Source organism: Tachypleus tridentatus, chromosome 4 (assembly GCF_004210375.1).
Source record: "Tachypleus tridentatus isolate NWPU-2018 chromosome 4, ASM421037v1, whole genome shotgun sequence".
NCBI lineage: Eukaryota > Metazoa > Arthropoda > Merostomata > Xiphosura > Limulidae > Tachypleus > Tachypleus tridentatus.
In genome coordinates, this window is record NC_134828.1 from 100,123,283 (window position 1) to 100,136,751 (window position 13,469).

General features: G+C 31.7%; 1 protein-coding gene across 5 annotated transcripts in view; it reads left to right on the plus strand.

The window, feature by feature from the left end:
* The window catches only part of Myo95E (Myosin 95E), an 88,194-nt gene that overhangs the window by 42,656 nt on the left and 32,069 nt on the right, over positions 1-13,469 (plus strand). For all 5 annotated transcript variants that reach the window (XM_076500140.1, XM_076500142.1, XM_076500144.1 and 2 more), the window contains exons 11-14: positions 5,429-5,550; positions 5,919-5,986; positions 6,339-6,555; positions 7,540-7,689. In XM_076500140.1, the coding sequence (XP_076356255.1) occupies positions 5,429-5,550; positions 5,919-5,986; positions 6,339-6,555; positions 7,540-7,689 (557 nt within the window). The remainder of the gene's footprint in view (positions 1-5,428; positions 5,551-5,918; positions 5,987-6,338; positions 6,556-7,539; positions 7,690-13,469) is intronic.

Here is a 13,469-nt window from a genome sequence, read left to right on the forward strand (position 1 = left end):
AAAAACAAAACTATGGGATAACTATTATATGGGAAAACCACCAAAGTATATTTTGAATCATTGGCAGTGGGGGGGGGATTTCAAAAGAGGATTTCTCATCTTTGTTGATGCTGATACTGACCGCTGCCAAATGCCTGTTTCTAGAAACACAATAGAAGCAGAGAATGAGGCAGTGTGCCTGGAGATCACTGCAAAAAATATGTCCTGAGCAATTTGTATACTCTTAGTAATGTTATAAGAGAGTAAAAAATGGATTAATTAACTGAATCCGCTCATGAATATGGACACAAGAGTCGTCTTTATAGAATACTTTAATCTTTTTTGACTGGACATTGACCACAACATTAATGGAAAATGATTGGAGGATGCACTACAGAATATCAACTGTATTCCAACTAATAACAATGCCTCTACAAGAACATCAGAGAGGGGGATAGCCTAACTCAGCTGTAGACTCCAACTTTGTCACATGTAGTGTATTCCTCAAGTTATAATGTAAACTATTACCTTTAATGAGCAGTGATAACAATTCCACCTTATAAAATCAAACATTTAACTAGAGGTTTCTAATAGGACAACAAATCAACAGTAAATATTGGAAGATATAAAGAAGTAGAGCAAACATAATAGTTACAACAAATCCAGATGGAAGATAACAGAAGTAGAGCAAGCCTGAAAAAGGAGATTGAGGTTAGAAAATCATACTAAGGCCAAAAGGTGTAATAAAAGAGAAAGTGGGATTGAAATGTGCACAAAGACAGTTGATGATATATACTTTATTTACAATGGGTTTCAACTTTAGATATTGAAAGTAAAATTAACACAGAAAATTTTTGGAATATGTTTAACACTTGAAACTCTAAGGGTACATACTTTAAAACCTCATGATACTTTTCTAGGTCTCAAAAATCTCGAATTTTATTTATGTAACCTCTAATACCTCTTAAATACATATATAACTTTTTCTCTCAGTAAAACTATATTTTATCTGTTATTATGTTTATTGTTTTATTTATCACTCTGTAGACAACTCATCAAATGTAATAAAAAGAAAAATCTTAAAATGAAAACCACTTTGAAATTGCACTAGTTAAAAAAAAAAGAATCGACAATTTCATGAACAAATATTAATAAAAAAATCGTTCATTAAAATATCTGATTGTTGTGGAAATCGTTGTCAAGTTTACTAAAACTCTGCCAGATTTTGTGAAGATACACTTAATATATTAAATGTTAGTGGTGAGTAAACTGTAATGAGTATAAATAGTTATGAGGTCTGTCCATTGGACTTCGTCAGTATTGAAGAAAAAAGTAGAATTACAGGAAAAAAGCAATATAGGATGATTTTTGTCAATAATATCATCCAACCAATCCAGGTACACCAGAATAATTATGGATTCTGGCAAAACTTATAGAAATAGTGTCAATTGGATATGTGAACCACAGGAGATCAAAGGGCCAAATGGTGAATCTCTTAAAGCTTGTGAAGAAAAGAAAGCAATTAATTCTTATATAGGTGTATCAGCAGGCCTCTATGAGATGTGCATAACAAGAAGTAAACACTAAAATACAACAGGAAGCAATTCTACAGGCTGTTAAAACACCCAGAAAAATGACAGAGTTGTCAGCATGTACCAGCATGAGGTGCTGCCCTCGGACAACCTGGTAATACTTTTGAATTATCTTTTCACTTAAATATTATATAGTATGGGTGAAAGGAAAAGATGGTGTGAGTTAGTTCAAAATCAAAATTTCTTTATGTGGAAGAGAAGAGCTAAAACAACCAATTTATTTATTATCGATAAGAAATTAAACAACTTTAGCAACTGCTCAATAGCAATGTTGTCCAAACCCATTAAAGATCATTGCACAATTAATGGATATAGGCTAATATCAATGTCAAATGGATGAGTAAAACTCATGGAAAAGGTAGCAGGAGAAAGACTCATAGAAGACTTCAAGGAAAGGAACTGTCTACTTGCCAATGAGGGAGGACAAAACCTCAAGTGGTCAGATAGATACACACATAACATTTAACATCTAGAAATGTATGTCTTTTATTACAGTACAGTGCAGGTTGGGCTACTTGATCTTGAAGATGCATACAATTGACATTTCTGCAAATGTACAGAAAGTGTATCCAACAACGTAAATCTTGCTACATAATATCACATTGGTACTTCTTTATTCGTTCTGGTATATAAAGACAAGAGAGTTCTACATAACAAATGTCATTTTTCTGGGTGTTTGAATGGCCTATAGAATCAATCTTATCTGAGAGAGAGAAATCTGTGAAGAATCTCACTCTTCTCAAACATTTGCAGCCCATGAAGTGCAGCCAAATAACTTCATCAATCTGGTAAGAACTATAGTCATGACTTGAATGAAGTTTTAAACTACTGGTTTGCATTAGAGGCAAAGTCAGCAATTACTGAGTTATAGAGGGTGCAGAATGTAGCCAAAGGAATAACAACTGGAACAGGCAAACTGACACCTATGGCATTCTATGTTTCTAGCTTGGTTTGAGAATCATTACTACAAGACAAAGCATGCCAGCCAGTCAAGTGCTTCTCAGAACAATCACTACTATATCAGCACTTTAAAGGGAAGGCAGATGAAATAAGAATAAAGTCATAGGTCAATAAGGCCAAAAAAAATATAGAGAAGATATGCCCCCTGGAAAACATTAGGGGTATTGAATGGGTTCAAGCAGATGGTATTAAGTTAAACACAGTGAAGATTGGCAAAAAGATATGGAGGGACAAGTCAAGACTGGTCAACACAACTGAAGGTGTGGAATAGATATATGAATTGCTAGTGGCTAAAACTGGACAATCCAGTTCGTGTACAGCAGAATATGAAGCATACAAGGATAACTTCTCTGATTATCAGTAACATGAAAATAGACAGATTTTTTGTCCAAAAACCTTTGAAAGATTTGAAGGCTCATCTAATAATGACCTACATTCCAGGCCACATTACATAATGAACTGTGAAAGTGGGCCACCCAGCTCTGGAGGTGATGCCCTTGGACAACACAGACAATCTGCTAATACCTCTGAATTATGTCTTCACTGAAATATAATAAAAAGTGAGTGAACAGAAAAATATAGAAGTCACAGTGGTCAAATGGAACACGAGAGGAAAGAGGATGGAAATATAGAAGTGGAGTAAGTATTACAGTACATGGAAAGGACGGTAAATCAAATTGAGCATTATTACTAGAATAATCTTGAAGATATTTCTAGACAGAGAGGACCCTGTACTGAGGTCATTGCCCAACTTTTAAATCGTATAGAAATAGAAGAACTAATAGTTTAAAAATGGTCTCGTTTACATGGGGCAACTGGTGTTAAATGTGTTGATGTATATAAATACATAAAAATGTATAAAAAAATGATACAAAATAGTTAATAATAATAAAGGAGAAGTGGCTTCTGTTGGCTGGTTTACTCCATATGTTTGGTGATTCAGAAATAGGCATTGCATGAGTGTCTTTGGACTGTGAGAAGTGGCAAATGTGATGTGATTTAACTGTACAGTTGAAAGGAAAAGAGCAATGTTAAACTTCTCCAGCATGTAAAATAAAACTATAATTATAATAATAACTGTCTCATGGCACATTTACTATGCCACCTAGACAGCTGCTAACTGTTGTATATTTCATAATGCTAGACCTGCTTGCAAGGTAACATGTTAGAAAGAACTTGTACAACCTAGATATTTCCAATTCCCATGAAAATTAATACTAACTAAACATTTAATTGAATTGAAAACTTTAATTATTATATAGTTATATGTTGTCTGTTACACAGTTACGATGCAAGTCTTCAGCTACAAACTTATCATTCAAATGTGAAATGAAGAATAGTTATAAGCTATAGCACTAAAGTGTTAAATGTGTTACTTTTGTTGGTCACAAAAGGAATGTCTTATTTAAAGGTATATTACAACTAGGATTGCATGTAACTTATTGTTATAAAATTTATTGTATCATGATTTTTAATAATTATTGATAAATGCCATTACAAAATCAGAGATACCAACTAAAAGTTGCAGTTATATCAGTTTGCTTTAAAATGTTTGTATTATTACTCTTGTAAATATATTTATGGTTGTAATATAATATGATTTATCAACTTATTGTATATGCATGTAATGATAATTTTTAAATTTGATTTCAAAACACTTAAAGAATTATTCAGGGAGTTAAAAGAAAATGTTTAAACAAATTTTATTTGTTTAACCAGTATAATGGTCAGTTCCATACAATACTTTTATTTTGTACTCTTTTATTTCTAGCCATCATTCACATTACACTTAAAAAAAATTCAGGGTCTCATCTAATCCTCGTAGACATCCATTGTCAGGCATGGTTACTACTTGGAGGAGGAATGCCAGGTTATGAAGCCCCCCCCAGTGGTATAGTGGTATGTCTTATACTGCTAGAAACTGGGTTTCTGTATGTTTGATTAGCAGAGCACAGATATCCATTTGTGCTGCTTTTTGCTTGGTAACAAACAACAAAACCAACTGCCCTTTCTTATAGACAAAGTATGAGGCAGTGTTGAAAATAGTTTCATGTTTTATTTTTTGGTTTGGATAAAATGTTTTGGACTCTTTACTGAGTCCTTCATATCTGAACTAGGAATGAATTTGCATTAAATGATCAGCTCAGACAATATCGCATGCTGCATATTTTATAAACAATTAAAATCAATTTATAATTCACCAACTCATCAGGCAATTGTCCTGTGTCCTGGTGGGCCAATCTTCTGCTGTGTGAGAGCTCTATTAAGAAGGGTTTTGGATCTTAGAAATAGTGTATTTCTGAGAAAATGAACTGAAACATTGTGATTATTAATTTGTTATGAAGATGTTAGTTCAATTTTATTCTTTCTTCAAGGTTGATAAATGAATAGAAAACTGCAGCAATATGGCCCTGAGAGGCAAAGGAGAATCAGTATTCTTGAGTCATGATTAATGCTTTGGAGTGACTGTTTAAACAAGTTTATTTATGCTGTAAAATATGTCTCAAATCTGGACATAATAATATTGGAGCTGCTCCTCGTGGCTGCACTGCTACGGATTTCTAGACTCACCTACTAATCTTGCAAAATAAAGAACTGAACCAACATTCCTACAACCAATTACGATCCATCATTCTCTAGAGCCATGCTACTGTTTTTATAAATAAACATTTCTAAGAGATCAATGTGCTGAAAGAGTCCACTCAAATTCTCAGATGGTGTCTCAAAAGAAAAGGAAAGTAATCCATGGGAAACTATTCAGCATATTCTGAGTTTTATCTAATATCCAAGTATGCCTAGTTTTCATTCTTTTGAAACCTACAGTTATAGAAATGTTGCTAAAAATTGCACATTTTAAATCAGAAAGACAATTGGAATATATGAAAAATGTTTTGTAGGGAACCCACGGAGAACAACCCTGAAACGCCCCACAACTACAGGAATACAGTTCAAGATTTCAATAGGAGCCTTGATGAAAAACCTGGAAGCTAAGCAGCCCAACTATATTAGGTGTATTAAGGTCAGCCAAGCTCTTAGTTATTTTAGATACTTGTATGGTTTCAATTACAGTTATGCACATAACATAAATAAATAAAATATCATATCAAATAACCTTTAAATAAAAACTTAATTTTATAGTTTATTTTCTTATACCTAGTTTCATCTAAGGTTTGTCAACTGGACAGCTATAAAATGAGAAATACTTTTATTGTTCTTTGAAAATTTTCAACATTTCTATCAGGTCATGTATTTAATAATGCACTGTATCACTGAACAAGAAAGGTTTCCATGAAATACATAACAGATAACTGCAATGCTAGTTTTATTACAGATCTTATTATTTTATCATTTTGGACACTGCTTAACTATTTTTTGTTTTTATTTCAGCCAAATGAATTGAAACAACCCATGATATTTGAAATGGCACTAGTAAATCATCAAGTTCAATATTTAGGGTAAGTGTTTAATTTTTATAAAAACAAAAGAGGGATAAGGAATTATATTTAATCAACTTTGTAACTTTATCTATGCATATTTATTATAAAACAATCCACAGTAAACTGCTTCTAGAGAAACTTTAATATTGGGAATTAACATATCTTAAGAATGACAAAAGTTGTTGAGTGATCTTTAAAATATCTAGGAATTAATTATAGGCAGAATCTCGAAGTCATTTGTGCTTCATGTAGGTAAGAGATCATAGTATATTTGTAAGTAATACATTAATATGTAGAAAAAACACAAATTTCTACAGTATATAGAATAGTTGTATGCAAGGTGTATTACACGTTTTTGTTTTCATATTAGCTTGTTAGAAAATGTCAGGGTCAAACGTGCGGGATATGCCTTCCGACAAGACTACAACATCTTTCTCCAGCGCTATAAGATGTGTTCATTGCAGACTTGGCCAAACTGGTCAGGCCTTCCTGTAGAGGGAATTACTCATCTTTTACATGACCTTCCTATCCATCCATCAGAGTACACATTTGGTCGTACCAAAATCTTCATCAAAAACCCAAGAGTGGTAGGTATACTTGACTTGTCATATAATAGCTAATTCCCATCTGCTGCTAAGGGCTGTAAAGCAGGATAAGAACTGTAATAGACAAAATACTGTAAACAGTAGTCATTGCCATAAATAGTCATTGCACTATAAAGAGTATACTAATTATAATTAGTAATGAAACAACTATAATGCTATCATGAATATCCAGGTAAGAATAAATTTTCATTAATATAAAAAAAACTGCAACTATATGATTATGTTTGCAACAGTTCTTTTGTTTAGCAAAATGTATAAAAATAAATTTAATAAATATACATAAAGTGTATTAAGTATAAATGCATTGAAGTAACCTCACCATTGTAAATGGATATGTATTTCTTCAATTAATATGCAGAAATTGAAATATATATAAAGTGTAATCATATCACTAGTTAACTTACCTTTTAACTGGATGTAAATAAGCTCTCAATTTCCAGATATAATACTGAATTAATAACTTAATGTTTCCAACTGGAAATTATTCTGATACCTCTATGAGTGTAGAATGATCCCGCAGAACCTAGATATTTTACATTTAGAGTTCTTTTCTTTGGGTGCACTATAGTGATTTTTGTTTAAATTTTCTTGAACTCGAGTTATTAGTTTTAGAAAATTTTGCACTTAATTTAAAATATATGGCCATTTATTTAATTAATACTTCCACGTTCCATTCACTAGTTAAATTTTATATTAGTTTTCATTACAGTGTTAGCCTAATAAAATTTGTTCTTCCACATATATATGTAAAAACGGCTTGTTTGGGTTGAGAAGAATTTTTTACGTAGAGGAGTGAACAACGTTTCGACCTTCTTCACAAACCTGTGAACCTGACAATGACCGAAGAAGGTTGAAACGTTGTTCACTCCTCCACGCAAAAAATTTTCTCAACCCAAAGAAGCCGTTTTTACATATATATTTCTCTACAAGTGGGTTTTTTCGACATCACTGATTGTTCTTCCACAGTTGTTTGAGCTCGAAGAATTTCGGGGACATCGTCTTAATGAGCTGGCAACGTTGATACAGAAGACTTGGCGGGGTTGGGTTCAACAACAGAAATACCTTAGGATGAAAAAATATCAGACTGTAATTGCTGCTAACTATCTTTGTGCCAAGGTAAGTTTAAGCATGGAAAACTTTCAGGTGTTGTGGTAAAACAATACTTCATGATAGGACCAAAATGTAGAATTTAAGGTTACTTTTCAAATAGCATTGTCTGTATGGTTATGTTTTATTGAAAGCACATATCAAGTGCTCAGATTTGTGTGAATATATCTGATACCTTACCTGTCATACCTTCTGTAGTAAATCCTAATAATAATGATAATTGATTAATATCTTGTTTAACCAGTTCATATGTTTATTCCTTTCAACATAATCATATCTGAATACTATGCTCATTTGCTTTTCTTTTGTGTGTGTGTGTGTGTGTTGTGTGTGTGTGTGTGTGTGTGTGTCCTCCAGTGGCACAGCTGTATGCCTATGGATTTACAATGCTAGAGACTGGGTTTCAATACTCCTGGTGGGCATAGCACAGATAGCCTATTGTGTAGCTTTGTACTTAGCCACAAACAAACAATATTTTAAAAAATATATCTTGAGTTGTATAAAAAATACAACATGAAAAGAGAGATGTATTAATTTCAGCTCTCAGTGTTTTATCCAGATACTCTCCTAATCAATGTATTATTTTTTCTGAATTTTGGTACGTATGTATTTTATGAAACCTTGAAACCTTTTGATATATGAAAATCTTCCTTCACAATATCATCATATTTTGCCAGTAGTTCTACTTGTCACAAAAAATCTCGTTATATACTCTTCTTTTAATTATTCTGAATGACTGCAAAACATTAATAAATGTTCTCAAAGCATGATGTCACACTAAAAAATTATTTTAGAAGTGCCTCATGGTGAATTACAGCCAGTGCCTCTTTATGAATAGTTTGTCGTTGTTTTTCCAGTGATCATAATATTTTTTAAAGGATTTTCCAAACTCAGATTACAGAACAAAACAAAAGACCCATTTTTACTGTTCAGGAATAACCAACAAGGTTCATAATAAGTTGCATCTAAAATTACCGAGTAGCATAACTAAAACTGTTGAATTTAACTATATTTAGGTGTAGTTTTATAACATGCCTCGAAAAATTTGTTATGTGTTAGATCCCTTGAAAATAGTCTGTTTGGTTTTCATGATATGAAGTTAAAATAGATTGTCTCATATCATCTGTTATGGCTTTATCTTTAAAATTTCTTATATATGCTGATATATTTTTTTAATTGCTGTATTTTCACCTTCACCTTTATTATTACTGTTATTTTTCTTACTTCTTTTTCTTTCCCATAAGTGTCAGGTACTAATACTTCAGATTTGGAAATATCTTTCAGTTTTTCTCTTTCTTTGGTGCATTGTTTTTTTGACCTTTTCTATCTTGGTTAAAACCTTTTTATAGTGTTTTGCTTTCATACCAAAAATAATTCACTAGTTTTAGGTATTTTTTAATTTTCTTTCTTCTACTTGATGCTGCACAGCACTTTGTTCTTTGATTCCGTAATTTTACAGTAAATAATAACATATGTATATATATATATATATATATATATATATATATATATATATATATATACACACACACACTCATTATTAATGTATGATCTACTTGCAGGATTCTGAAGTTAAAATAAATTGCCTAAAATCATCTGTTATAACGTTATCTTTAAAATGTCCCATATATGTTGGAATAGTTTTTTTAATTGCTGTATTTTCACCTTCACCTAGTTGATCACTGTCACTGTGGAAGCTTTATATAAATACTTATACTAGTTAACTTTATTTACTTCATTAATACATTAAGTAGCATAAAACAATAATAAATCGTTAAATCTTAAATATTTGTTGAATTTACTATATTGAAGTATATAATCCAGTATATATAAACTATTAAAACTAGATAATCATTTTCTACGAAACTAGAACTGCATATTATATACATAACATATAAAACCCAATATATTAACTATATAAACAACATAATTGTACATAAGCTATATATATTAAATAATGGCATACTTGTAACTGTGTAATCAGTATCTTTAGATTAATAAATATTGATTATTAATATTTATCTGGGAATCCTTAATTAATGCAGGATTTTAGAGCATATTACATATAACCTACTTATCTCTTCATTTATTGTAGATATAAAACGAATATGGCTCTCTTCAATGAATGTGATATTAAGAATTAAGTATGCAAGATATTTCATTTTCAGATTGGATGTGTAACTAAGAAAATGCCTATCATTTAGAACTTTAATATACAGGCTCATCACCAGCTTCATATATATAGGGGAGGATAGTATCTCAAAATAGAAGAAGTTATCAATTAAAAACAGAAAAATTATCAAATGTTTAAGCAATAAAATAATCAACAAAATTTATGGCATAAAAGGTCTTTATATTTTAAAGTTACAAAGTGTCAACAAATATATTTTAGTGGAGGGGGATTGTCAATATGTTATTAGAGTTTTAGTAAAATTAAGTAAATATTTTTACTTTTAGGTTTTTTTTATGAATTTTTCAAATCTGCTTGTTATGATGCAATAAGTATTGCAAAAAATGGCGTAAAATATATATATTCTACCTAATGTAAATAAGAATGGTAAAGTTTTAGGTTAACTCTATTCTTTCTACTGGATAGTATTATGCCAGCCTTACACTATTATATATAAGCATTAATAACTCATAAATATCACCAAACCTAACACAGAAGTTTCAAATATAAAACAGTATATATTTAGTTTATCTCTTAAAACATATATTACAGTTTTTCATAAACATATTATTCATAATACAGTAAAAATGGCTATGCAATTGAAAAATTTACTTTTTACTATGCCATTATGTAGACACCATGTCTAGTAGGCCTAACTACTGTGCTGTAGGAAAGGTATAATAAATAATTGTCTAAAGGGTGAAAACTAATATAAATAGATAGCATTTTTCTCACTCTTTTATATATCTAAATTTTATTCATGAAGTGCTCATAATAATCTTTCTAGCATGGGCATAGATTTTTTACACCCGATGGGGGCGATGATTTTTGCAACCACTTATGTGGACTGTTCAATTTGCAAATTGGTAGCCTCTGATTACTTGAACCTGAAAGCTGTAAACATGCAGTCACAGAGTAGTCTTGTTGCCACATTACTTGCATGTATACTTAGGCCTACTGATTGATACTCATGAATTATCGCTTAGATCGAAAAGCTTAGAAGCACACCAGTATTAAAGATGTACATTTTGGCCACTGAAAAAGCCTACATCCAGGCCTAATTATGTAATTTAATTGGTAAGAACACGAGAATCACAAGAACAAACACAAAATTTGTAGGCCTGTGATGCAATAAAACAATTCAACAGACCAAACTGTAGGGGGGTGGGTGGTTGTATGCACCATACCCCCCACATAAATTGAAGGGAGGGATGTATACCCTCCATCCCCCCCAGGATATACACCCCTGCTACCTAGTATTTATTAAAAAACATTTTACTATACATAAATAATTAATTTCAAGAACAGTAACTTAAGTAAAATAAACAAACAAGTAAGGAAACATTTTAAGTTAATTCATTAACTTCCATGAATTATATACAACAGAATGTGGTTAGACAATCAAAAACATTAACTTACCTTTCTCAAAGAAGCTTACATCAGAAAGGTTTTAGTTAGTTAATTGGTCAGTTACCTGGTAGGTATTTAGATGTTCAGAGGTCTTCAATTTCCCTTCTCACTGCTCTTGACTTATGATTTAATGAGAAATGCTACTTGATAGATTTCTTGGGTAGATATGGATGAGTTCACATTTCTCACATAAACTGTGTAGACTGCTATTGTGCTTGGGTGATTGATAATGTACTAGTGAGTAGGAATTCCATGGATGGCAAGGGTATCTGAGGTCTTCCAGAATTTTAGGCTAAAGAAGGATTCCTCTTTTCAATAGTTTTCTGGTAGATTCAGGCACTAGAAAAGCCTTTGGTTTGTATCTGCAGATGAAGTCCAAAACTTGAGCGATGAATAACCACTTAGCAATTCACCAAAAATTACAGGTGTAATATTTTTGATATCAAAAGTCCCAAGAAAGGAGAAAAGTTTTTTGCTTCGTTTTTTCTCATAACAGTTCTTTAGGTTTAAATTTTTTGACACAAAATCAATAGGAGTCAGGACTAAAGGAAACCAGGGGATCATCATGAAAGATCTAATGGGAAGAGCTTCACACAAATAAAGGGGTGGGGACTAGCAACCAAAAATCTAAGAGTCACATATGGCTTGGTGATGCTTATAATCTAAAACGTGATTTTAATCTTAGCAGTCCTATTTGGTAGGGATCTGTAGATTCAATACTCCAAAATTTAATATTGGAGGAGTGGTGTATCCCGAAAAAACCCACTTGCATTACCAAGATGTTAAACCTTTCATATTGATAATGCTTGTGGTATGAGGCTGAAGAAAAGTAAAAGTGTGTGTGTATGTCTGTATATATATAAAATTAAGCCATTACCTCTTAGAACTACACAACTTGAAAGGAGATGGGTAGGTGTGTCATTGTTTGGGATTTGCTGCTGAGGATGGAAACTATTTTGTTAGGGTATTGCAAGTAGACACTGTTAAATAGTACTTTTCCGCAAATTTCTGGATTGTATTTTTAGTTTGTGGTACAGAATCGAGGTGACTAGATGTTGTATTTATGTAGATGGAAAGCTAGTCTTAGGTCTTTACACTGATGAGCTTGTAGATTTTGAAATAAATTATCAGACATGTTGCACATGAAAATAATCCTGTATTTGAATAAAGTTCTGATAAACATTTTATGAATGATTACAGTAGTATTGGATGTATAGCCTTTTTGGTTTTGAGTCTTGTTTTGACTTTATTTCAAAGGCAAAAATCCTTAGCTTGAACAAACCTAAGTTGTGCAAAAAACAATTCCAGGTTTCAAAGAACAAGAAATTGGCAAAACATCATTTCAACAATTGATTTTCAAACATTTCACCAGTTGAATTTCAATGTTCTAAATTTAACCACAGATGGAAAAATGTGTGTCTATTCAAAATATGAAAAAATGATGAAATGTTGCCTTGTGATTTGATAGGAATAACATAATGGCAGGTCAATGAAGATGGAAATTAGATCATAATTTATTTATTGCCATCACCAGTCAATAAAAAAATTCACAGTTTTATCAGTAGTGGTGTTGATTGATTATTTTGTTTAGATTCTTTTGCCTGGCTGTGGTATCATTCAATAATTATATTGCATCCTCCATGACATACTTGAGTCAGTTGTCTTCTGATTCCTCTCCAGACTTCTTGCTTGCAAGATCTTTCTTTATGGTAATATTTAGCATACCAATATAATATTGTGAATTACTACCACTAGTGTGGTATAGTGAAAGGCTAGCATTGCCAGTTACCCTTCCTAAGTGGTACTAAAACACCAGTTGAAAATCCCTGGTATAAACGTATGATATATTGTCTAGCATTTGTTGTGCCCTCTGCACACAAACCCCCACCCTTCACATTGTGGTCTATGCTGCAGAGTAGTTATGCCACTGATGTCAGTGTAGAGCTGGTTTTATAAGTAGTATGATTGTATGGTAATTTTTGATACAATTGCAGAATTTTGGTAAATATGGTGCATCACATAAGCAATAAGGGCCTATTTTGAAGTTATAGCACAGGAAAATCTTACTATTTTCTTCAAAACACAACATTAAAATCCAATTCATTTACCATTTGTTATGCTATATGTTTTACATGTTACATTCTCATATAATTTTACATTTATATTCATCCTGCCATTATTTGTAGTACTATATTTAGCATAACAAATG